Raw genomic sequence first — 25,165 nt, 5'->3', positions numbered from 1 at the left:
CTACATTCAAACATGACATTACCTTCAGTACTTCTTCAACGATTACCCTGACTGCTGTCAAGCCACTTCCAGTGACTGCTCCAATTTCCTCCATGCTACTATGTTTCTCCTCGGTAAATACAGAGGAGAAATACTCATTTAGGACACTGCCCATCTCATGTGGCTCCACACAGAGATGACCACTTTGATTCCTGAGAGGCCCCACATTCTCTCTAGTTAGCTTTTTCCTCCTTAGGGGATTGACCTTAATGCTACTCGCCAGAACTATTTCCTGGCCCATTTTAGCCCTTCTGACTTCCTTTTTAAGTTTACTCCTTCGTTCCCAAAACTCCTCCAAGGATGCACTTGATCCCAGCTGCCTATACCTGTCCCACACATCCTTCTTGTTTTTGACTAACGTCTCAATTTCCCTCGTCAGCCAAGCATCCTTACGTTTGCCTGCTTTGCCCTTCACTCTAACGGGGACGTACACATCCTGAGCTTTCTTCAGTACACTTTTAAAAACATCCCACTTGGCCGATGTTCCTTTCCCCTCAAATAACCTGCTCCAGTCAACTTGAGCGAGATCTTCTCTCATACCCTCAAAGTTGGCCTTACCCCAGTTGAGCATTTCAACACGTGGGCCCTCTCTGTCCACATCCTTAACTATCTTAAACCTAATCAAACCGTGGTCTCTAGTCCCGAAAGGCTCCTCCACACACACACTTCATTAACTTGTCCTTCCCAATTTCCCAATACCAGTTCCAGCATTGCCCTCTCATGTGTGAGTGCCTCCACATACGGCTTAAGAAAACTCTCCTGAATACTTTTGAGGAATTGCACCCCATTTTAAACCTTCACGCTATGATTTCCCAGTCTATATTGCGAAAGTTTAAATCCCCTGCAACAAAAATCTTATTTGACCTGCAGCTGTCTGCAATATCCTGGCACATTTGGTCTTCTAATCCCTGTTGACTATTTGGGGGTCTGTAGTACACCCCCAAAAAGGTGATCATCCCTTTCTTGTTCCTCAGCTCCACCCATATAGCCTCACTAGATGAAGCATCCGTAATGTCACCTCTGAACACAGCCGTGACATCCTCCTTAATCAACAATGCAAATCCCCATCCACTTTTTCCCTCACCGCTGTCTCTCCTGAAACTCGTGTACCCTGGAACATTGAGCTGCCAGTGTTGTCCCTCCCTTAACCAGGTTTCAATCATGGCTACAATGTCCCAGTCGCTCGTACCTATCCATGCCCTAAGCTCATCTGCCTTACTCGTCAGGCCCCTTGCATTAAAATACGTGCAGTTTAAACTAACCTCCTTCCTCGCTCTCCGCCTTTCACCTGCCTATTCTGTCCAGTAACCTTCCCCACACCACCCTCCATACCAACTTCTAGCCTCTCACGTGCCTCTGCCCTGCACGAGATCCCACCCCCCTGCTAATCTAGTTTAAACCCTCGTGTGTAACATTAGCAAACCTTCCCTCTGGGATATTGGTCCCCCTCCAGCAAACTGCAACCTGCTTCTTTTATACAGGTCATCCCTGCCCTGGAAGAGATCTCAATGATCCAGAAATCTGAATCCCTTCCCCCTGCATCTACTCCTCAGCCACACATTCATTTCCCCTATCTTCCTATTCTTACCTTCACTAGCACGAGGTACTGGAAGCAATCCTGAGCTCACTACCCCGCAGGCCTGCTTTTCAGTCTTCTACCCAATTCCATCAATTCTTCTTGCAGAACCTTCTTCCACTTCCTACCTATATCATTTGCCAACATGCACAACAACCTCCGGCTGCTCCTCCTCATTCTTGAGGATGTTGTGCAGCCGCTCTGAGACGTCCTGGACCCTGGCACCAGGGAGGCAACACGCCATCATGGAGTCTCGCCTATTGCCGCAGAATCTCCTATCTGCACCTCTGACGATGGAGACTCCCACCACTGTGGCTCTGCCTGACGTCACTCTTCCCCATTGAGCCTCGGCACCAGGGTTGGAATCACAGCCTTGGCTACCACTTAATCTTGTTGTGCCGTCTGCTCCCAAGAGGGTGTACCTGTTTTCAGTAGATACAGCCACTGGGGTCTCCTGCAATCCACGTTTACTCCTCTTGTCACCCAACTTTGCTCTTCCTGTATCCTTGGTGTGACAAACCTCATTGAAGATCTTGTCCAGGAAACTCTTGTTTTCCCGGTTGATCCTGATGTCATCCAACTGCTGTTCCAGTTCCCCAATGCGTTCATTCAGGATCTGCACTTGGACACATTTTCTGCAAGTGTAGTTGGCAGCAATTGCAGCAACACCTTTCCAACAGATGCCTTAAAGGCTTTTAACAATCCTGCTTTTGTGACATGCATTCACCCTGAAACAAATGCTATATGTTAACCTTTAAAATAGACAATTTAGAGCGAAAAGGCAGAGATAGACAGAGCGTCAGGAAGATTGTTCCCGATGTTGGGGAAGTCCAGGACAAGGGGTCACAGCTTAAGGATAAGGGGGAAATCCTTTAAAACCGAGATGAGGAGAACTTTTTTCACACAGAGAGTGGTGAGTCTCTGGAACTCTCTGCCACAGAGGGTAGTTGAGGCCAGTTCATTGGCTATATTTAAGAGGGAGTTAGATGTGGCCCTTGTGGCCAAGGGGATCAGAGGGTATGGAGAGAAAGCAGGTACGGGATACTGAGTTGGATGATCAGCCATGATCATATTGAATGGCGGTGCAGGCTCGAAGGGCCGAATGGCCTACTCCTGCACCTAATTTCTATGTTTCTATGTTTCTATGTCAGTCTGTGCAATCATTCCCATTATTGTAGAGGTGTATGAGGAGGACGTTCAAAGCCACATTGAAGCTTCATGATGCAACCCTCCGATTCATGGAAAGAGTGCTGTTTTTGACTGTCAAGTTGTCAATACCCTATTAAACAAATATTTCACATATTTTTTTAAAATTTATGAAACATTGTTGACATTAAATGTACGTTATAGACAAAACAAATGCAGAAGAACATGCATTTATATTTCATCTCTTGATTCTGACACAGGAAGAATTCTTTATGTTTAAAATAATATTACTTTGTGATAAGGAACAAAAGGAATTGTTTTACTTGAAGGAATGAGAGATGTTTCAGCATTTTTCTTATTTCTATCAGCATTTATTAATTTTTATAATACCCCTATCGGAAGGAAACAGTTTCTGTCACATGCGACTGAACAATGCAGACTAAGGAAGTTTGCGGTCGTGAATTTTCCAGTAAAAGTGGTGAAAAGCATTTGTCAACATTCCGGATTTTAACATTAAACTTGGGCTTTTTAATGTTTTGAGGAAAAAAACACAAAATTCCCAGCAAATATTAGCCTTTATTTCAGGAGACCAGAAAATACATATTTTATTTCTATGTTAAATATACTGTATACTTAAAAAGGAGTCATAATTACAGAATTAAATTGCTTTGCAAATGCAATGTTAGGGCTATCGGTCAGTTCACTAGGGGATGAATGTTAAATTATTTGGATCAGAAAAATTCAATTGTTGGTGTGCTATTTTATGTCAGCAATTACAGCTCATAAATAAATTATTCATGCATTTTTTTCAGTACCCAAAAGTCCACCAGAAATCACTTTGGAAGTCAACAAGAAGTTGCTGAAGGAAGGAGAAAAGTTTCAAATGTCTTGCATGATAAAAAATGTAAACCATGCAGTCAATATGAAATGGGACCATCCGCAAAGTCCAGTAAGTATGATAACATTAGCCTGTGTTCTCATAACCAATAGTTTCTAACAATCAATGCCATTTTGCCAAGAAGAGCATAACCATGGGAGGGATATAGATTGTACGTCCTTCCTCTTCAACAAGTGGCGTAACCATTCACTCACTTTCACCTGTACCTCTTCGTTACGACTGCCACCTCCCGGTCAGAAGACTGAGTTCAGGTCCTGCTCTGGGCTAGGCTGATATTCCATTGCAGTACAGTGGAGGTCCCTTCTTTCAAATGCATATCATGCATCATCATGACATTACAGTAAATGGGTTCATAAAATTGTAAAGGCAGCACTGGTGGAAGGAAGAGTAGAATGGGGCAGAATTTAAAGGAAGGCAAATGATAAAAATGATCAGTATTAAAACCTAAAAAAAGTAGGTTCAACTATTTAAATAGTTAATAAGAGGCTCCAATGGGTTTAGTTGGCTGGGTAGACATCACTTAAACCATTTCATCAAGATGTTGTGAACTATAATGCACTGGTTGAATGGATGAGATAAACTATGCTATTCAAAGGGAACTAGATGGATACTAGAATGAAAATCTGAGGGAAAGAGCCAGGGAATAGGACTGACTGGGCTGATCTTGCACAGAAGCACCACAGGCAGAACTTCACACATTCCTTCTCTCCAGAGGACTTAACAGGAGAAAGAAGATGTGAACCAGTATAAGGCTCAATCTTCGTCTGTTGGGGAGTCATAGAGTTATACAGGATGGAAGTAGGCGCTTCGGCCCAACTTGCCCATACCGACCAAGATGCTCTATTCACCAGTGTTAATAAAGCCTCGAATCTGCAAAGGTATTCCTTGCATCTCAAACCTAAGTCAATAAACAATAGACAATAGGTGCAGGAGTAGGCCATTCGGTCCTTCGAGCCAGCACCGCCATTCAATTTCCAACTTGACGCCATTTAGATAGTAATCTGCCTTCTTGTTTTTGCTACCAAAGTGGATAACCTCACGCTTATCCGCATTAAACTTCATCTGCCATGCATCTGCCTACTCACCCAACCTGTCCAAGTCACCCTGCATTCTCATAGCATCCTCCTCACAGTTCACACTGCCACCCAGCTTTGTGTCATCTGCAAATTTGCTAATGTTACTTTGAATCCCTTCATCCATATCATGGATGTAAATAGCTGCGGTCCCAGCACAGAGTCTTGCGGTACCCCACTAGTCACTGCCTGCCATTCTGAAAGGGACCTGTTAATTCGACTCTTTGATTCCTGTCTGCCAACCAATTTTCTATCCATGTCAGCACTCTACCCCCAATACCATGTGACCTAATTTTGCCCACTAATCTCCTATGTGGGACCTTATCAAATGCTTTCTGAAAGTCCAGGTACACTACATCCACTGGCTCTCCCTTGTCCATTTTCCTAGTTACATCCACATAAAATTCCAGAAGATTAGTCAAGCATGATTTCCCCTTCATAAATCCATGCTGACTCGGACCGATCCTGTTACTGCTATCCAAATGTGTGGCTGTTTCATCTTTTATAATTGACTCCTGCATCTTCCCCACCACCGATGTCAGGCTAACTGGTCTATAATTTCCTGTTTTCTTTCTCCCGCCGTTCTTAAAATGTGGGATAACATTAGCTACCCTCCAATCCACAGGAACTGATCCTGAGTCTATAGAACATTGGAAAATTATCACCAATGCATCCATGATTTCTAGAGCCACTTCCTTAAGTACCCTGGGATGCAGACCATCAGGCCCTGGGGATTTATCAGCCTTCAGTCCCATCAGTCTACCCAACACCATTTCCTGCCTAATGTGGATTTCCTTCAGTTCTTCCGTCATCCCAGATCTTCTGGCCACTAGTACATCAGGAAGATTGTTTGTGACCTCCTTAGTGAAGGATCCAAAGTGCCTGTTCGACATCTGCCATTCCCTTGTTCCCCATAATAAATTCACCTTTTTCGGTCTTCAAGGGTGCAACTTTGGCCTTAACTAATTTTTTCTTCTTCACATACCTAAAGAAGCTTTTACTATCCTCCTTTATATTCTTGGCTAGCTTACCTTCATACCTCATCTTTTCTCCCTGTATTGTCTTTTTGGTTATCTTCTGTTGCTCTTTAAACATTACCCAATCCTCTTGCTTCCCGCTCATCTTTGCTATGTTGTACTTCTTCTCTTTTATTTTTATACGGTCCCTGTATAAAAATAAAAGTCTTTCTTTCCCAACTGGATGCCTCAAATGCCTGATTTCCTGTTTTAGCTGCTGACCACCAGCCTTAGAAGACTTGTGGAGCTCACATCCATTGCTAGCCCACCTCTTGAGAGCAAAGTCTACCTGGTAGGCACCAGTACTTGAAGCTGTGGAAAATGACACAGCAATATTTATATATCTTGTTCCATTGTTACCTTAACTATATTTTTTGAATCTCACTGCACCATTACTAATGCCAGCCTGGTTGCATGTTTTAAGTAACAAAATGGCAAAGAGTTTGAATCTAAGGATATACGCCATGTTTGAATCATATCTTCAAGTTCCTAAGGCTGATGCTGGAATGATTGCTTTACAACCACCCTTTATATAGTCTTCAAAACCACCGGTCCAACTATTTAAATAGTATTCTATTATTATGATATTGTTCCTTCATTCCACTGTATAAAAGGAATTATGCATCATTAAAAGCTTGAGGCAATATTGCAAAACTGCTCAATAAAGCAACCTGGTGATATCAATTATTTTGCTGACATGTTGTTCTATTACTATCCGAGTGCTATGCTTTGTTTCTTTGCAATATCCCCCTCGCCCCACAGCACTTGTTCAGGCCACTGTTCCTCTTTTAAAGTAATGGGAGACAATTTATCACTTTTATGTACGGTTCCTTCTTTATTTCCACTGTGGACCAGTCTTGAATCCCTGGAACAGTTCTCATTTGATGGTGCAGCTTAGATCATCAAACATCTCTAAAAAAAGTAGAGCTTAGCGTGCTCTTCTAAAAATGTTCTTAATCATAAATTAATGACTAAGTTATAAAACTCATACAATTGAGGAATTAAATAGCATGATAATGGTTGATTTAGTGTTCTAATATTTATAAGGATACAAGATGGCAGTTAAATTTGTGTATGGACTCAGTGTGGTCTATGTTCTTACACTCTTATACTTCATATGATTGTGCCTAATGTATAGAAGATTGTCGCTTAACTGTATTCAAAAAATGAATTCCATTGTACTTTGATACATGGGACAATAAAGTATCATTTTACCACAGTGCCTTTGTCATCAAGATTCTAGTCCCTTACTTACATTGACAAACAAAATTCTGTGCCACTTCACTGCCTTAGACATGTCCAGCTCAATTTCCAACTCAATTTCCAACTCAGTTTAGGTGCAAACTGCCCCATTTATACAGGGTCACCCCTGCCATGGAAGAGATCCCAATGATCCAGAAATCTGAATCCCTGCCCCCTGCACAAACTCCTCAGCCACACATTCATTTCCCCTATCTTCCTATTCTTACCTTCACTTGCACAAAGGCATTCCTTGCAACTCCAACCTAAGTCCTTCTTTCCCTACTGGATGCCTCAAATGCCTGATTTCCTGTTTTAGCTGCAGACCACCAGCCTTAGAAGACTTGTGGAGCTCACATCCATTGCTAGCCCACTTCTTGAGAGCAAAGTCTACCTGGTAGGCACCAGTACTTGAAGCTGTGGGAAATGACACAGCAATATTTATATATCTTGTGCCATTGTTACCTTAACTATATTTTTGAATCTCACTGCACCATTACTAATGACAGCCTGGTTGCATGTTTTAAGTAACAAAATGGTAGAGATTTTGAACCTAAGGAGATACGCCATGTTTGAATCATATCTTAAAGTTCCTAAGGCTGATGCTGGAATGATTGCTTTACAACCACCCTTTATATAGTCTTCAAAACCACCGGTCCATCTCTTTAAATAGTATTCTATTATTATGATATTGTTCCTTCATTCCACTATATAAAAGGAATTATGCATCATCAAAAGCTTGAGGCAATATTGCAAAATTGCTCAATAAAGCAACTTGGTGATATCAAATATTTTGTTGACATGTTGTTCTATTACTATCTGAGTGCTACGCCTTGTTTCTTTGCAAAATCCCCCTCGCCCCACAGCACTTGTTCAGGCCACTGTTCCTCTTTTAAAGTAATGGGAGACAATTTATCATTTTTACGTACGGTTCCTTCATTATTGTTCCACTGTGGACCAGTCTTGAATCTCTGGAACAGTTCTCATTTGATGGTGCATCAGACTTCTCTAAAAAAGTAGAACTTAGCGTGTTCTTCTAAAAATGTTCTTAATCATAAATTAATGACCAAGTTATAAAACTATCACACAATTGAGGAATTAAATAGCATGATAATGGTTGATTTGGTGTTCTAATATTTATAAGGATACAAGATGGCACCTACATTTGTGTATGGACTCAGTGTGGTCTATGTTCTTACACTCTTATACTTCATATGATTGTGCCTAATGTATAGAAGATTGTCGCTTAACTGTATGCAAAAAATGAATTCCATTGTACTTACATACATGGGACATTAAAGTATCATTGTACCACAGTGCTTTTGTCAAGATCCTAGTCCCCTACTTACATTGAGAAACAAAATGGTTGACAGAGAGCACACACAGAATTCTGTGCCACTTCACTGCCTTAGACATGTCCAACTCAATTTCCATGTCTTGAAATGGGTTAATGTGCTCTCACCGGAAACGTGGGTCCATATTAAAATATCTAAATCAAGGTCTTCTACTGGTTCAGGGGACTGGACATAATTGTCATGTACTAATCAATGGAGCATATCCTACATACATCCAACCAGAAGGGTAACCAGTGGTCCCAAAAAGGTAATGCTGGAATTTACTTCCAAAGGATAAGTTGTCTTTGACACTGATACTTTTGCTGTTGAGAAAGCGAAAATCGAATAATTCTGTAACCACTTGCCTTCCCTTCACTTAAGTACTGCTCTTGTAGAGGCATCTCTAGATTTCCTTACTTCAAGCACTTTTCCTTGTGCCCATTCCAACTCCCCACTTGCCCTCTCCCCACCAGTATCCCAATACCATCTTCATGAGCTCCAATTGGAAGGTTGTGATGTTGCCACTTGACCGTGAAAAAATCGCAATAGAACCATCAGGATAACTGTGTGATCAGTTAGTCCACTGGGTCTCTAAAATGCACTTTATATCAGTATTTGTGTAGTATTAGTGTGTGAATAGCTGATATGGTTCAAATAATATTACAGTTATGATTTTAATTGTGGAATTAATATACATACGTAAATTACCATTAAAATGATTGCTTATTACATTTGTTCGATGAAAATGCTGGAAATCTTCATCAAATCAGTCAGCATCTGCAGAGGGAAAATAAAGTTAATGTTTCAGATCCCTTTTGGTTTGTAACCTCCACTCCTTTGAACTTTTAAAGTAAATGGAGAGACATTCTAATCAATCAGTTAACATAGATTTACATGAGTATGCGCATTAGTTTCGATGAGCTAATCAAAATCTAATATCTCAGTTGATTGTGAAATTAATCATACTGTTCAGGGATGAAAATCCGAAATGTAATTTATCCATGTTCTCCAGAGATGCTGCCTGACCTGCTGTTACTCCAGCATTTGGTGTCTTTAAAAAAAAAAAAAAAAATTAGATCTTCTGGTTTAAACTCTGTGCTTACTCTGACTAATAGATAAATATGACCAATTCTTAAGGAGTTGGTCTCCTTTCATCGACTTTTTGGAATCATGTGATGCAGCGGTACCGTAAAGATTGCTGATTTCAGTTCATGCCGTGGATAGATCTACATCTCCGAATAAAGATTTGAAAATTTCTCTTTTAAGGGGCCTTCTCTCCTATTTCTACTTTCCACTTTTTCTTTTTTTTTATATACACACTTCACGTTTTTCTATTCTCTACCATCTATTTTTCCTCTTTTTCCCCTTTCTATTGTTTTCTTTTTCTTGTCTTGCTTACTTCCTTCTCAAAACATAAAATTAGAGGTTGTGCATAGAATGGATTACGGTATGACATAGTTGGCACCTAAAATTAGGTTCCACTGTACTGTTTTGTACTGTATTAACTTCTAATAAAATAAACAAAAAAAAAAAACAAACAAAAAAAACTCTGTGTTTGAAAATGTTAAAAAATTTTGGGAAGTTACCATAGGATCTGCTGGGATTTGGAAAGTTACTATCGGCGCCAAGTTGGGAAAAGGAGAAGTACAATGGGATCTGGGGGTCCTTGTACATCAGTCTATGAAAGTAAGCATGCAGGTGCAGCAGGCAGTGAAGAAAGCGAATAGCATGTTGGCCTTTATAACAAGAGGAATCGAATATAGGAGCAAGGAGGTCCTTCTGTAGTTGTACAGAGCCCTAGTGAGACCACACCTGGTGTATTGTGTGTAGTTTTGGTCCCCTAATTTGAGGAAGGACGTTCTTGCTATTGAGGGTGTCCAGCATAGGTTTACAAGGTTAATTCCTGGGATGGTGGGACTGCCATATGCTGAGAGAATGAAGCGGCTGGGCTTGTACACTCTGGAGTTTAGAAGGATGAAAGGATATCTCATTGAAACATATAAGATTATTAAGGGTTTGGACACACTAGAGGCAAGAAACATGTTCCCGACGTTGGGGGAGTCCGGAACCAGGGGCCACAGTTTAAGAATAAGGAGTAAGCCATTTAGAACGGAGACGAAGAAACACTTTTTCTCACAGAGAGTGGTGAGTCTGTGGAATTCTCTGCCTCAGAGGGCGGTGGAGGCAGGTTGTCTGGATGCTTTCAAGAGAGAGCTAGATAGGGCTCTTAAAAATAGCAGAGTCAGGGGATATGGGGAGAAGGCAGGAATGGGGTACTGATTGGGGATGATCAGCCATGATCACATTGAATGGCGATGCTGGCTCGAAGGGCCAAATGGCCTACTCCTACACCTATTGTCTATTGTCTAATGTCTATTGTGTAGTGTCTATCTGCAGAAGAATACTGGGATTTATAAGTTAAGGCAATAAATTCCACAGAAACTAATATGAAAAGTATATAAAATTAGCATAAGCTTTGTGAAGAGATTTGTGTTGCCCAGTCAGACTAAAAATAGCTGACAAAATAAAATATAATTATCTCCTTTACATTACTTCCAGGGACCTACAAAAACACGGTCATCCCAAAACCTTCCAAAACATTATCAAAGCACAGAGGGATTGACGATTGATTCAGTGAACGTGAATGACACTGGGAACTTCACCTGCTTTGCGTGGAATGGGTTTGGCAAGTCAAGTGCTTCAGTATTCCTGCAGGTTGTAGGTAAAATACTTTATTATTGCTCAACAGAAGATGATAGATCATGATGCAATGGCATTTTCATTCTAAGATCATGTTTTAAATAAAAGGACCAATTCTAATGACTTTATATAAACACAAGCTTTTAAATGTTATTGAGGTATGAAATTAACCAAAGTTCATTTGAGGTTTTTTTTTGGTTTAATTTCATTACAAACAAATAGTCACACTTTACCATGCATGTCTGATCCAGAATAATGTTCTCTTTTATTAAAGTTAATTCTATTTGCTTGGGTTAATGCAGTTTGAACATTCGTATGGCTGATATAATATATTATCTAATTGTACTGCAGTAAAATGCCATTTGCACCAACTGGTCTCTGCCGTTGTTGGGACGACACATGAGCCTCCTCCCAATTCATTAAATCTCTCCCATCGCAGCCTTAAGGGCCTGTCCACGAGCATGCGACTACATGCGGCAAGCGCGACCTAATGTGGCAGCTTGAGCCATACGGGCTCGCGTGGCCGGTCTCACTTTGATCGCCGGAGCCATATGTAGTTGTGCGGAGCTGGTCCCAACATCGTGCGCGGGGGGCTCCGAAAAACTGACCGTGTTCAAAAATTCCGTGTGGCAACCGCCTGCCGACCTGCAGCCAATGGGCGTGTGCAGCGTCTCAACGCCGTACGCACGTCTTGACGCCGTACGTCACGCGCGAACTTCCCGCGGACTTCGCTCGAACTTCACGTCACTCACTCGACCTCCGCACGGCCCCCGCTTCCGGTTTGGTCGCGCTTGCCGCATGCTCGTGGGACAGGCCCATTACATTTCTATGCCCCATGCTTGCATTTGCCTTTCTTTCAACTATGTACCTTTGTGTCAATGTTCAAAATTTATAATCAAATGTCAACAATTTAAAAACGAGGCAGCACAATGACACAGTGGCAGAGTTGCTGCCTTACGGCGCCAGGGACCCGGGTTCGCTCCTGACTATGGGGCTGTCTGTACGGAGTTTGTGGGTTCTTTCTGTGACCGCATAGGTTTTCTTCAGGTGCTGCAGTTTCCTCCCTCACTCCAAAGATGTACAGATTTGTAGTTTGATTGGCTTCAGTAAAATTGTCTCTTGTGTGTCGGATGGTGTTAGTGTACGGGGTGATCACTGGCTGGCGTGGACTCAGTGGGCCAAAGGGCCTGTTTCTAAAGTAAATTCTAAGGTTTGTTTCTATCTGGTATTTTATTAAAGACATTGACTCTGCTAAGGGAAGAATATCAACAATAATTTGAAAATAGTAGTCCAATAATTGATATCAGCCCATTAAATATCTGTATAAGGGAAACACAAGGAACTGCAGGTGCTGGAATCGTGTCAAAACACAAAGTGCTGGAGTGGGTCAAGCAGCATCGGTGGAGGGAATGGAAAGATGACCAAGTTTTTGGTCAGGACCCTTCTTCAGACTTATTGTAGTATGGGGGAGAAAGGTAGAAAGGAGACATGGAGCCGGGACAAAGCCTGGTAAGTGATTGAGTAGAGGTGATGAGATTAGTTTGGCAGGTGGGTGGACTAAGTGACAAAGAATAGAGATAAAAAGAGACAAAAGAGTGTCAGCAAAGAAGAGAAGATGCTCAAATGTCTGTACGATGTACCGTAAGTTTATTATAAATTTTATCTTTTGTTTCTTTCCATTATTTAAATGAGAGTTTTTCTTTGAGAGTACAATCTAGATTACTTTTATGTAGCAACTCTTAACATTGTTGTTTAACTACAGCAAAGCTGTAAATTCCCCAGAAATTCCCTGCTGTGTTTAATACTCCTGTTTGGCAGGGGTAGTTGTAATGATGGAAGCTGACTGCCAACTGCCTGTACTTTACATGTACAAAGGCCACGTACAAAGATGAACAGTGTCTCTATCACTCACAAAAATCTTTGTAAATACATAATTTTGCCAACTTTAAATATGATCTGTTTAAGATTAAATCCACAAGCAGTTGGAGCAGCTAGACAATGAAAATCTTTGTCAGCAACCGCTGCTATTATGACGTCTGTTCTGCACTAAACCTGAAAATACCTGCAAAAATATTTATCACATACCCCGGTATTAACAATCAGTTCTCATCTGTGTGTCTGACAACCACAGTATTGTATGTGGAGTTGATTTTGAAATATGATAACAGCCTATTGCCACCATGTTTGATTTTACAGAGGGTAGGCAGGTTTCAACAAGTAATCAAACTGTACTTTGACAATGAAACCTGGAGAAAGAATGATTGTTATCTACATATATTCTGCAAAGGTGTAGATAATGAAAATACCTTTAAAAGTGAATTATTGTTGACATTATTGATGGAAATTTTTCAGATCTGATCTGTTCAGATTAGTTTGATTCTCTTTAGAAATCAGTCACCCACTAATAGGGAGGCTACTTGACAATAAAGGCTACTTTTACTTTGACTTGTAATATTGATTAGTAGGACTGGGTGTTACCATCCCTAAGATTTCACTACAATTGACATTCTTGGGTATGACCACTAGGTGAATTTGCTAACAATCAGACACATCTTCAGTTGTGTACCTCAACGTCACTGGGTGTTTTGGCCTTTTATCACAAGACACCCTCAGTCGAGGCAGGCCCACCGCAGGTTGATCAGACCTGGGTGTGTGTCTTCTGGTTAGCCTCTAGATGATCACGTGGCAGCCCAGACAGCATCTTTCCTCTTCAGCCACAGCCAGTGGCCGCTCCGTTCGGCGGCATTGGCATGTTATTTTATTGCCCAACTTTGTACCCGCCCTTTGACTCCTACTTCCCTCAGGAGCTTTGCGGTGGAACTGGCTACAAAGCTCCTGCACCCCACCTCCACTAGACACACCCTTACCCTCCAATCTCTCTCCTCTGCCTCTACTGTAAGGTTTGAATATCGAAGCTTTTTCCTTTCATAAGCTTCGTCCACAGCCTCCTCCCAGGGAACCGTCAGCTCAATGATGAAAACACGCCGACAGGAGTTGGATCAGAGAACGAGGTCTGGTCGCAGGTTGGTAGCTGCGATTTCTTTATGGGAACGAAAGCCTCTGGCCTAGGTCAACGCACATTTCCCAGTCCCTGGCTGCATTCAGTGGGCATGAGTTGAGAGGTGAGGGGTTAGTCCTCCTTTTCTCTCCTTCCCAGATGAAGGATGGTATTTGCGGGAATGTTATCTGGGCATTGATAGGCATGGCGTTGGTGGTAACTCTCTTGCACTCGAGTTCAGCTGCCAAACACCTCAGCACCTGGTTGTGTCGCCAGGTGGATCTGCCTTGTGTTAGGCTAGTCTTACAACCGACCAGGATGTGCTTGAGGTTTGCTGGAACTGCACACAGGGAGCAGGCTGGATCCTCTCCCAGCCAAAGATTTAGGTTTGTGAGAGAGGGGCGGACGTCATATGTGGGTCTGATAATGAAGCTCAACTTATTTGACTCCATGGTCCACAGCTCTCTCCATGTGAGGCATCTCTGTAGCCCAAACCACTTCCTCACTTGTGAGCTCACCAGTCTCTCCAGCTGGCTGACATGGGATAAAGTGACCTCATAGATGGTAATTGGCCACATGAGTCGGGGCAGTGACCGAATTGAAGGCACCAAAGCTTCAGCTTCCCTGGGAGAGCAGTGTTGTTGATTTGCTTGAGGCCACTGATTATATCCTGCCTGAGTTGTTCCAACTGCTCTGCATCCTTGAGGTATGCGGTGTACCATCTCCTTAGGCTTTTGACAGGCTTCTCCAGGACAGTTGGTATTGTCTCGTTGTTGATGCGGAACCTTTCGTCAGTGAGCCGGCCTTTGACGATGGAAATACTGCAGGATTTGCTGGGTTTAACCTCCATTCGTGCCCAAATGATGTTTTCCTGAAGTTTATCCAGCAGGCGTTTGGTGCACGCTTTTGTTGTTGTTGTTGTGGTCATGTCATCCATGTATGCCTTGATTGGAGGAAGACGCAGCCCACTCTTCAAGCGTTCCCCTCTGACCACCCATCGTGATGTTCGAATGATGAGCTCCATTGCCATGGTGAAAACTAGAGGAGACATGGTACAGCCTGCCATTTTGCCGACCTCAAGGCGCTGCCAGACGGTGGTGTTGTCCTGTGTTCTGACGCAGAACTGGAGGTCCTGGAAGTAAGCTTTTACCAGCTTTGTGATGACCTCTGGGACCTGTAAGAAATTTAAAGCTGCCCAAAGTGTCTCATGGGGCACCGAACCAAAGGCATTGGCAAGATCTAAGAAAACCACATGAAGATCTCTCTTTTTCTTCTTGGCAGTTTGTATCTGGTGCCAGATGATGTTTGCAGGTTCCAGGCATCCTGAGAAACCACGTACCCCTGCTTTCTGCACCGATGTGTCAATGAAGTTCTTGCTCTGCAAAAAAGCTTAGAGTCTTTGGGCCACAACACCAAAGAAGATCTTTCCTTCCACGTTCAGAAGGCTGATCTGGCGGAATTGGCTAATGGTTAAGGAGTTCTTTTCTTTGGGAATTAAGATCCCTCCTGCTCTTCGCTATGCCTTAGGTATGATTCCTTTCCCCCATGTCACTTTCATTAACTTCCAAAGGTATTTCAGGGCACCAGGGGTGTTCTTATAGAGCCTGTATGGAATGCCATTGGGCCCTGGGGCTGATGCTGTTCTTGCCCGTTTGACTGTTTTAAAAGATAATTGCCCATTTAAAGATAATTGCATGGAAGTTTGATTGCATAGTGGTGGTATTTGGCCGGGTATTTCCATGTATTGAGTTAACCAAGTGAACCGTACACAGTTTCTGCATGAGGTTCACACGGTTGAGATCTTTGGACTGAAGAAGAGTCCCAACCCAACACATTACTTATCCATGTTCTCCAGAGATATTGCCTGACCTGTGTAGGAAGGAACTGCAGATGCTGGTTTAAACCAAAGATAGACACAAAATGCTGGAGTAACTCAGCGGGACAGGCAGCGTCTCTGGAGAGAAGGAATGGTTGATGTTTTGGGTTGAGACCTTTCTTCAGACTATTCAGGGGAAAGGGAAACGAGAGATATAGATGATGATGTAGAGAGATAAAGAACAATGAATGAAAGATATGCAAAAAATTAACAATGATAAAGAAAACAGGCCATTGTTAGCTGTTTGTTGGGTGAAAATGAGAAGTTGGTGCGACTTAGGTGGGAGAGGGATGGAGAGAGAGGGAATGCCAGGGTTACTTGAAGTTTGAGAAATCAATATTCATACCACTGGGTTGTAAGCTTCCCAAGTGAAATTTCAGGTGCTGTTCCTCCAATATGCTTTCAGTCTCACTCTGACAGACATAGGTCAGAAAGGTCAGTGTGGGAATGGGAAAGGAAATTAAAGCGTTTAGCAACTGGGAGATCAGGTATATCGAGGTGGACTGAGCGGAGGTGTTCAGAGAAACGATCAGACTCGCCGATGTATAGGAGTCCACATCTTTAACAGTAGATGAGGTTGGAGGAGGTGCAAGCGAACCTCTGCATAACCTGAAAGGACTGTCGGGCCTGACCTGCTGAGTTACTCCAGCACTTTGAGTCCTTTTATGTAAACCAGCATCTGCAGTTTCTTGTTTCTACTCCTTTTTTGTGCCTCGAATAAAAACAATCTCACTTGACAGCTCAAAGACTTCCCCATCCCGAATCATGGTTTCCACCCCAACCTCCTGATCAGTGCCCATCCAGCCTTATGATCCTGCCTCATCTCGCTGACACTCAGTCAGTTGTCAGACTACATTTCTTCATTCTGACCCTGTTCGTAACACTCTGCCAGATGGCAGATGGCAGCTTCCATTATCGACTACCCCACATAAATGCAACGATGATTTACTTTCACTTCTTCCCAATGCAGAAATGAACTCATTCATTCCAGAATGCTGCTCACCCTGAACTCCCAATCATACGAGGAATCACAGGCCAGGGAAGAAAATAGAACAGTTAGTAGAGATGCTACCTCACAAGTGCAATGACCTGGGCTCAATCCTAACCTTTGTCGTTGTTTTTGTGGAGTTTGCTCATTCACTTTGTGATTTTGTGGACTTTCTTCAGCAACTCCACTTTCTTTCCAAAACCCAAAGGCATGCAGATTGGCAGATTAAATGTAAATGGCCCCTGTTCCTGGTATGTTTATGAGCAGTAGATTCTGGGGGGAGTTGATGAGAGCGTGGAGAGAATAAAATGGGAACAGTGTGTGACTAGTGAAAATTGGCTTTGGTGTAAATTGTAAATTGTCCCTAGTGTGTAGGATAGTGCTAGTGCTCGATAGACTGAGGATTGCTGGTCAGCATGGGCTTGGTGGGCAGAAGGGCCTGTTTCCATGCTATATTTCTAAACTAAACAAAACTGTGCATGTGTCTTTTCTTATACAACATTCGCTAATGATACTGCACAGACAGTCATTGATTTTCTGGTTCTATTTAATTAAAATGCCTGATGCAACTCAACTTATAAGATGTCTCCAATATGATAAGGACATCTGAAGTTGTATTGGAACATAGTAAGCACATTGTTCTTCAAGCATAATATTTGACTGTTTGATTCCAAAACCATATTGTTTGAATCATATAGTCATATACCCCTTCAGCCCACCAAGTCTATTGCAACCATTAACCACCAATTAACCTACAAACCTGTACATCTTTGGAGTATGGGAGGAAACCGGAGCACCTAGAAAAAAACCCACACCGTCATGGGGAGAATGTACATACAGACAGCACTCAGTCAGAATCCAACCCAAGTCTTTGGCATTGTAAGGCAGCAACTCTACCGTTGTGCCACCATGTCACCCTTTTGGCATTTTTTCTAATTTATAATAGCATTTCTTTGTTTCTCTATGATTACTGCAAAATGATTTCAAGGTTGCTAATGAATGACTTACATGGTCTTTTCCCTTTACTTTCCCTTCAACCAGCTGAAGGATATGTAAAGTTTTCAACTCCAGAGAACAATACTGTTCATGTGGATCTTGGGGAAAATCTAGTGTTAAAAGTGGAGTTTGATGCCTACCCTGCGCCTAATCAACAGTACTGGATTCACACGGAAGAGACATTACTTAACACATCTGATCACTACATGAAATCTACTGAAAGTGGGAACAGGTACATCATACCCAAATTAAATTGAACACAAAAGTAGAATACTTCATGGCAATAGTTATTTTATATTTATACCATATCATAGTTAATGTTCTGCTAATCCTATCCTTTGGGCTCATTGGACTGGATTTTACCCAATGTCCTCTGCAGTGTTTGTTTTTTTATCCAAAATGTGCAGTCCCTTTACAGAGCTACTAAGTGTTTCCTAAATCAATCAAATTGAAGAATCATGAATGAGTAAGGAATAGCAGAGCCTGATTCAGAATGTCAGCTGCACGATTTAATGAATGTAAAAACAGGCACAGATTGAAAAATAGAGAAGAGAAAAAAAAAGCAAATGGAACATGATTTGTACTTATTAAATAATTTCTAGCAATAATTAAAACCTTGACGGAGATTGAGAAATTGTGATTATTTTAGTGGCAGAGGTAGTTTGGCATTAAAGGGAAGCTTTCTAGTAGAATGGACAAAGCTTGACTATTTTTTTTGTCAAATCTAGTCCTTGCCTATGAGGAAAGGACACATATTATACAATTTCAAGTATATTAATGGTGAATCTCTTGGCAGGATTCCATGGTCAGGCTGCTTTTGAAGGGGCAGGGTGTCTTAGACCACAAGCTCTTGACTTCTGCTCTTCAGCGCCCTTGAAATAAATCCTAACTTTCTATCTGATTTACCTTTTGGAATCAGTGATTGTTGATAAGCTCGATTACAAAATCTTAATAACCCACAACTTTCATGATTGTCATTGAGAGAGATTTGGGTAATGCCCATTACACTATGAAGTTGTAGCTATCCTTAATTGTTGATCTAAAAGTCACTGTTTTATAATCATCATATATTTTACCCATAGATACATTGGTGAACTTCATCTGGTCCGAGTAAAGGGAACAGAAGGTGGAATTTACACATTCTTTGCTTCGAATTCTGATTCCAACTCATCGGTTTCATTCGATGTATACATAAATAGTAAGTTTAAAAAGTAGCATGGATCAAATCATGTTGGACAGGAGGAGATCGCTGGTACATTTCATCTTTCTCTTTAATCATTTATTTTGCTTTGCTATATATATATATATATATATATATATAGTGTTTAAAAAATGTTGAGATTCTCTCTCCTGTCAATCACGCCATGAAGGCCACACCACTTCTGGTGGGAGGGGGGAGGACTATAAAACCCAGAAGTGTGGGCGTGGCTCAGTCTCTGCAAGATGGAAGAGGGAGAGGTCATAACTCGCTGTCTTTAGTGGCCGTGCACCCTGCTTGAAATGGTATGAAACTGCACTTGAATTTGGTGGCCTTGCACCTTGCTTGAAATGGAATTTCAAGGAATAGCCATGAGTCAACTGCCAGCCCACCAGCCATGAGTGAGTGAGCTGCCAGCACAACAGGCTTGAGTGACTGAGCAGCCAGCCCAATAATTCATTTGGCCCACAATGTCCATACTAGCCCTCTGAGTCCCTTCAACCCACAACACCCATACTAGTGCTCCAGAAAGCCCCCCAACCAGCATCTGCAGTTCCTTTTTATTATTTTATAGATTTAGTTTAGTTTAGAGATAGTGTGGAAAAACTCCTTTCGGCCCACCGAGCCTTCACTGACCAGCGATCACCCGTACACTAGTTCATCCCGTACAGTAGGGACAATTTACAAAAGCCGATTAGCCTACCTGCACTATCTTAGAAATGTTGAACGAAACTGGAGCACCCGGAGGAAACCAACATGCTCACAAAGAGAACGTACAGAGTCTGTACAGACAGCACCCGTGGTCAGGATCAAACCCAGGTATCTGCCGCTTTAAGGCAGCAACTCTATTGCTGCATCATTGTGCAGCCATTCCAATTCCTTTTAAATTCCCTGCACTTTATTATTTTATTTGTTTTTTCCTTTTAATGTATGCCATGACTTTATGCAGCACTACACATAATGTCTGGTGCAGGAAACACTGTTAGATGAAAGAGATCATAGACAATAGACAATAGGTGCAGGAGTAGGCCATTCGGCCCTTCGAGCCAGCACCGCCATTCAATGTGATCATGGCTGATCATCCCCAATCAGTACCCCGTTCCTGCCTTTACCCCATAACCCCTGACTCCGCTATCTTTAAGAGCCCTATCTAGCTCTCTCTTGAATGTATCCAGAGAACCGGCCTCCTCCGCCCTCTGAGGCACCATAGACTGCACAGACTCACAACTCTCTGTGAGAAAAAGTATTTCCTCGTCTCCGTTCCAAATGGCTTGCCCCCAATTCTTAAACTGTGGCGCCTGGTTCTGGATTCCCCCAACATCAGGAACATGTTTCCTGCCTCTAGTGTATCCAAACTTTTAATAATCTTATATGTTTCAATAAGCTCCCCTCTCATCCTTCTAAACTCCAGAGTATACAAGCCCAGCCGCTCCATTCCATCAGCATATGACAGTCCCACCCTCCTGGGAAATAACGTTGTAAACCTACGCTGCACTCTCTCAATAGCAGTGACCAAAACTGCACATAATACTCCAGGTGTGGTCTCACTAGGGCCCTATACAACTGCAAAAGGACCTCTTTGCTCCTATACTCAACTCCTCTTGTTATAAAGTCCACCATGCCATTCGCTTTCTTCACTGCCTGCTGTACCTGCATGCTTACTTTCATTGACTGATGAACAAGGACACCCAGATCCTGTTGTACTTCCCCTTTTCCCACTTGACACCATTTAGATAGTAATCTGCCTTCCTGCTTTTGCTACCAAAGTGGATAAACTCACATTTATCCATGTTAAACTGTATCTGCCATGCATCTGCCCACTCCCCCAACCTGTCCGAGTCACCCTGCATTCTCATAGCATCCTCCTCACAGATCACACTGCCTCCCAGCTTTGTGTCATCTGCAAATTTGCTAATGTTACTTTGAATTCCTTCATCTAAATCATTGATGTGTATTGTAAATAGCTGCGGTCCCAGCATCGAGCCTTGTGGTACCCCATGTTATTATTATAGCTCTTAGATATTGTTTTGTGGGCGTGTGAATTATTGCAGAACTTTTAAAAAAAGCTGATTATGAGAAATATTTATGTTTTAGGCCGACCAGAGATTATTGTTCTTGAAGAATACAGGCCAGCTAAAATTCGATGTGTAGCAGTCGGATACCCAGATCCAAAAATAAAATGGATTCACTGTGCTGGACAACAGAAACGGTGAGAAATATGAGCTGTGATATCTATATTACTAAAAGTCTGATCTTGACCATTTTCTGTTGCTTTGTATATTGATTTTTAAAAACTGCCATTTACGACTGATTTTTGGCCATCTTACTCAGAATCCCCTTCCGCTGCGCAGGAGAAGAGGATTTTTCACATTGATAAAAAATAAAAGAGTTATTAGTGCTTAAAAAATGTAGAGATTATCTCTCCTGAACGCCACGGAGGGACTATAAAACCCAGAAGTGTTGAGTGCCTCAGTCAGTCTCTGCAAGATGGGGGAGCGAGAAGGTCACGTCTCTGTCTGAGCTGTGAATAGCACTGAACACATGTCTACTTAGAGAGGTCATGACTCGCTGTGGAACTTTGAGGGTTTCTTCCGTTCTTCTGCAGAATTGATAATAACTTTCAAAGTGTGCATATGCAATTAATTAAAGCTGTTCAGCCGCTACTGTGAATGATTTCCTGCTACTCTATTCTCTAGCTTAATCCACAGAAACATTCAATGATCTGGTGGGAATTTAAGATTTGAGGAACGCAAAACTTTCTGAAAACCCTCTGCTTTATCGCTCGTTGTGAATTTTTAATTAAATGTAGACCTGTAATTATTATTTGGTAACCTTTCTGGTTAGTCAAAAATGAAAAGGAAGTAACTGAATGGTTTAGGAAGCTGAAATCTGACATGGCCCTTGAGGGACATAAAGGAAGCTAGAAAGAATTTAAGATAAACTCAAAATGCTGGAGTAACGGTGCTGGCTCGAAGGGCCGAATGGCCTACTCCTGCACCTATTGTCTATTGAATAGGCGATGAAATAATTTAGACAGACATCGAGAGGTCTAAAAAGACCAAGTAAATATATTTAGCGAGTAGGATAAATGAAAATCCCAAAGCATTTTACACATACATCAAGAACATGAGAGTAACTCGGGAGTGGATGGGACCACTCAAGGACACAGATTTTATGCCTGGAACCAAGGAAGTCACGTCAAGTCTAGTTTACCCATCACATACACATACGAGATGTGCAGTGAAATGAAAAGTTCAATGTGTGCAGATTGTGCAAAAAAAACTATAAAACAGAATGGAACAGAATCATATGTTTACATATTACATATTTGTGGGAGGAAAAAACAGAAAAAACAGCAATTTTAAAAAGACACCACACAACAGTAAATTGGTTCAGTAAAGTTAGTCCCTGGTGAGATAGGAGTTTACAGTCCTAATGGCCTCTGGGAAGAAACTCCTTCTCATCCTCTCCGTTTTCACAGCATGGCAACAAAGGCGTTTGCTTGACCGAAGCAGCTGGAACAGTCCGCTGCTGGGTTGGAAGGGGTTTCCCATGATCTTGTTGGCTCTGGAGTTGCACCTTCTGATGTCTAGTTCTTGCAGGGGGGCGAGTGTAGTTCCCATAGGGCGTTCGGCCGAACGCTCTACTCTTTGCAGAGCCTTCTAGTCCTGGGCAGAACAGTTCCCAAACCAAATTGTGATGTTTCCTGACAATATGCCTGTGCCCTCCTAAAGTCCACGATCAGCTCCTTAGTTTTTTTGTCATTCAAGGAGGGTGAGACACTAAATGAGTAGGTATACACCAAGGAGAACAGCATGGTTGATAGCGAGATTAAAAGAAGGCATGCTGATATTTTAGGGTATGTTGTTATCACGAAGAAGGGAGTGTTGGGTCTCCTGAAGAACATTAAGGTGAATAAGCCTCCAGGGCATGATGTGATCTATCCCAGGAAATTGAGAGAGTCAGGAGACGAGATTATTTTCACAGAGACTTTTGTATCCTCCTTAGACACAGGTGTGGCCCTAGAATACCAGAGAATAACCAATGTTGTTCCTTTGTTTAAGAAGGGCGTTAGGGATGAACCAGGAAGTTATAAGTCGGTGAGTCTTAGATCAGTGTTAGGGAAATTATTGGAAAGTATTCTCAGGGGTAGGATCGACTCACATTTGGAAAAGATTGGATATGTTCTGGGACAGTCAGTGTGAATTTGTGTGGGAGAGGATGTCTTATACATTGAATTGAGTTTAAAGATGAGGTGACCAAGATAATGAGTAGGGTAGCACAGTGGATGTTGTATAGTGGACTTCAGTAAATAATTTGACAAGGTCACTTGTGGTAGGCTGATCCAAAAAGTATGGACTGGCATCCACAGTGAATTTAGCAAAGTGGACGCAAAATTGGCAGTGATAGAAGGTAGTAGTGGACCGTTAGTCTGTGGTCAATGGCGTTATGCAAGGATCAGTGCTGGGGCTTCTATGAGTTGTGATGATATGTAAATGATTTGGATGAAACTGTATGTTGACTGATTGTAAGTTGCAGATGGCACAAAATTGGAGAGTGGGCAAGATTAATAAAGGATACAGCTGGATAGATCAATAGATCATTTGGAAAATGGGCTGAGAAAGAGTAGATAGAGTTTAATCGGGACATGTTTAAGGTGTGGCACTTGGGGGGGAGAGGCGGGTCGAATCTAAGCGAAAAGTAAACAGTTAATGGAAGGGCCCTTAGGATTATTGATGCAAAGAAGGAAAGAAGTATCCCGGGGTACAAGTCCATAGATCCATGAAAGTCGCAACACAAGTGGTTAGGTTGGTAAAGAAGGCATTTGCCATACTTGCTTTCATCGGTCAGGCCATGGAGTATAAAAGTTGTCAAATCATGTTGCAGCTTTATAAAACTGTTTGGCCATATTTAGATTATTGCATGCTGCCTGTTCATGTTTTACAGCAATGATGTGGAGGCTTTGGAGAGGGTGCTGAAGAGGTGGACCAGGATGTTGCTTAGATTAGATAATATTAGCTATACGGAAAGGTTGTACAAACTTGGGTTGTTTTTTTCTGGTGCGATGAAGGCTGAGGGGGTAACATGACAGACGTACGTACAATTATGAGAGACAGTCAGAATCTTTTTTCCAGGGTGGATATGTCAAATGCTAGAGTGCATAGGTGTAAGGTGGGAGCGAGAGAGTTTATAGGGGATTTATGAGGCATGTGATTTAAATAGTCGCAAACACCAATTCCATCATTCTTCCCCCTTGAAGATGGGTCCTGAGCCAAACTGTTGCTTGTTCATTCCCTCCACAGATGCTGGCTGACCCGCTGAGTTGCTCCAGCACTTTGTGTTTTGCTCAAGATTCCAACATCTGCAGTTCCTCGTATCTTCAACTCGGGCTGCGTGTTGGGATTTAGACTTCAGAATTTAGAGATATAGTACGAAAACAGGCTCATTGTCCTACCAAGTCCATGTCAACCAGCGATCCCCGTACACTAGCACTATCCTACACACTAGGGACAATATACAATGTTAACAAAAGCAATCAACCTACAAACCCATAGGTCTTTAGAGTGTGGGAAGAAACCAGACCACCCGGAGTAAGCGTATGCTTTCACAGGGAATGTACAAACTGTATATAGACAGCACCAGCAGACACGATCGAACCCAGGTCTCTGGCGCTCTAATGCAACAACTCTACTGTTGCGTTACTATACTGCCCCTGTGCCACTGGGGCAACTAGACTGAAAAGCATCTGCCAATTCATGTATAAAGTTGACCATATCATATTGTATTCAGTATTCAGTACTTACTTTAATGTCATTTTCACTGAGTACTTACATACACAGAGGAAACGAAAAATTGTTTCTCAATCAGTTCCTGTCAGTGCAGTTAATAAAAACAGAATAAATACATAAAACTTTAAAATTAACTTATCTAAAATAGACTTTAAAATTGAACTAAAAACAGACATTCAGACCCGACAGTGGCTTTGCTTTGACAGGTGTCTAGCTGTCAAAGTATGGGCGAGGTTAGATGTGTTGGTGTATGATGTATGGGGAGGGGACACAGTCCGTTAACCAGTTTTATTGCCTGT

The 25,165-nt window shown here is 42.1% G+C and overlaps 1 protein-coding gene across 2 annotated transcripts in view; it reads left to right on the top strand.

The window, feature by feature from the left end:
• Positions 1-25,165, top strand: part of kita (KIT proto-oncogene, receptor tyrosine kinase a) — a 94,628-nt gene that overhangs the window by 46,945 nt on the left and 22,518 nt on the right. The window contains exons 4-9 of one of the 2 annotated variants that reach the window (XM_055636043.1): positions 3,574-3,710; positions 5,963-6,040; positions 10,881-11,043; positions 17,925-18,111; positions 18,962-19,077; positions 21,172-21,286. In XM_055636043.1, the coding sequence (XP_055492018.1) occupies positions 3,574-3,710; positions 5,963-6,040; positions 10,881-11,043; positions 17,925-18,111; positions 18,962-19,077; positions 21,172-21,286 (796 nt within the window). The remainder of the gene's footprint in view (positions 1-3,573; positions 3,711-5,962; positions 6,041-10,880; positions 11,044-17,924; positions 18,112-18,961; positions 19,078-21,171; positions 21,287-25,165) is intronic. The other variant, XM_055636051.1, reaches the window with a different exon arrangement.

Source organism: Leucoraja erinacea, chromosome 1, assembly GCF_028641065.1.
Source record: "Leucoraja erinacea ecotype New England chromosome 1, Leri_hhj_1, whole genome shotgun sequence".
Taxonomy (NCBI): Eukaryota; Metazoa; Chordata; class Chondrichthyes; order Rajiformes; family Rajidae; genus Leucoraja; species Leucoraja erinaceus.
This window is presented reverse-complemented; position numbering and strand designations above follow the sequence as displayed.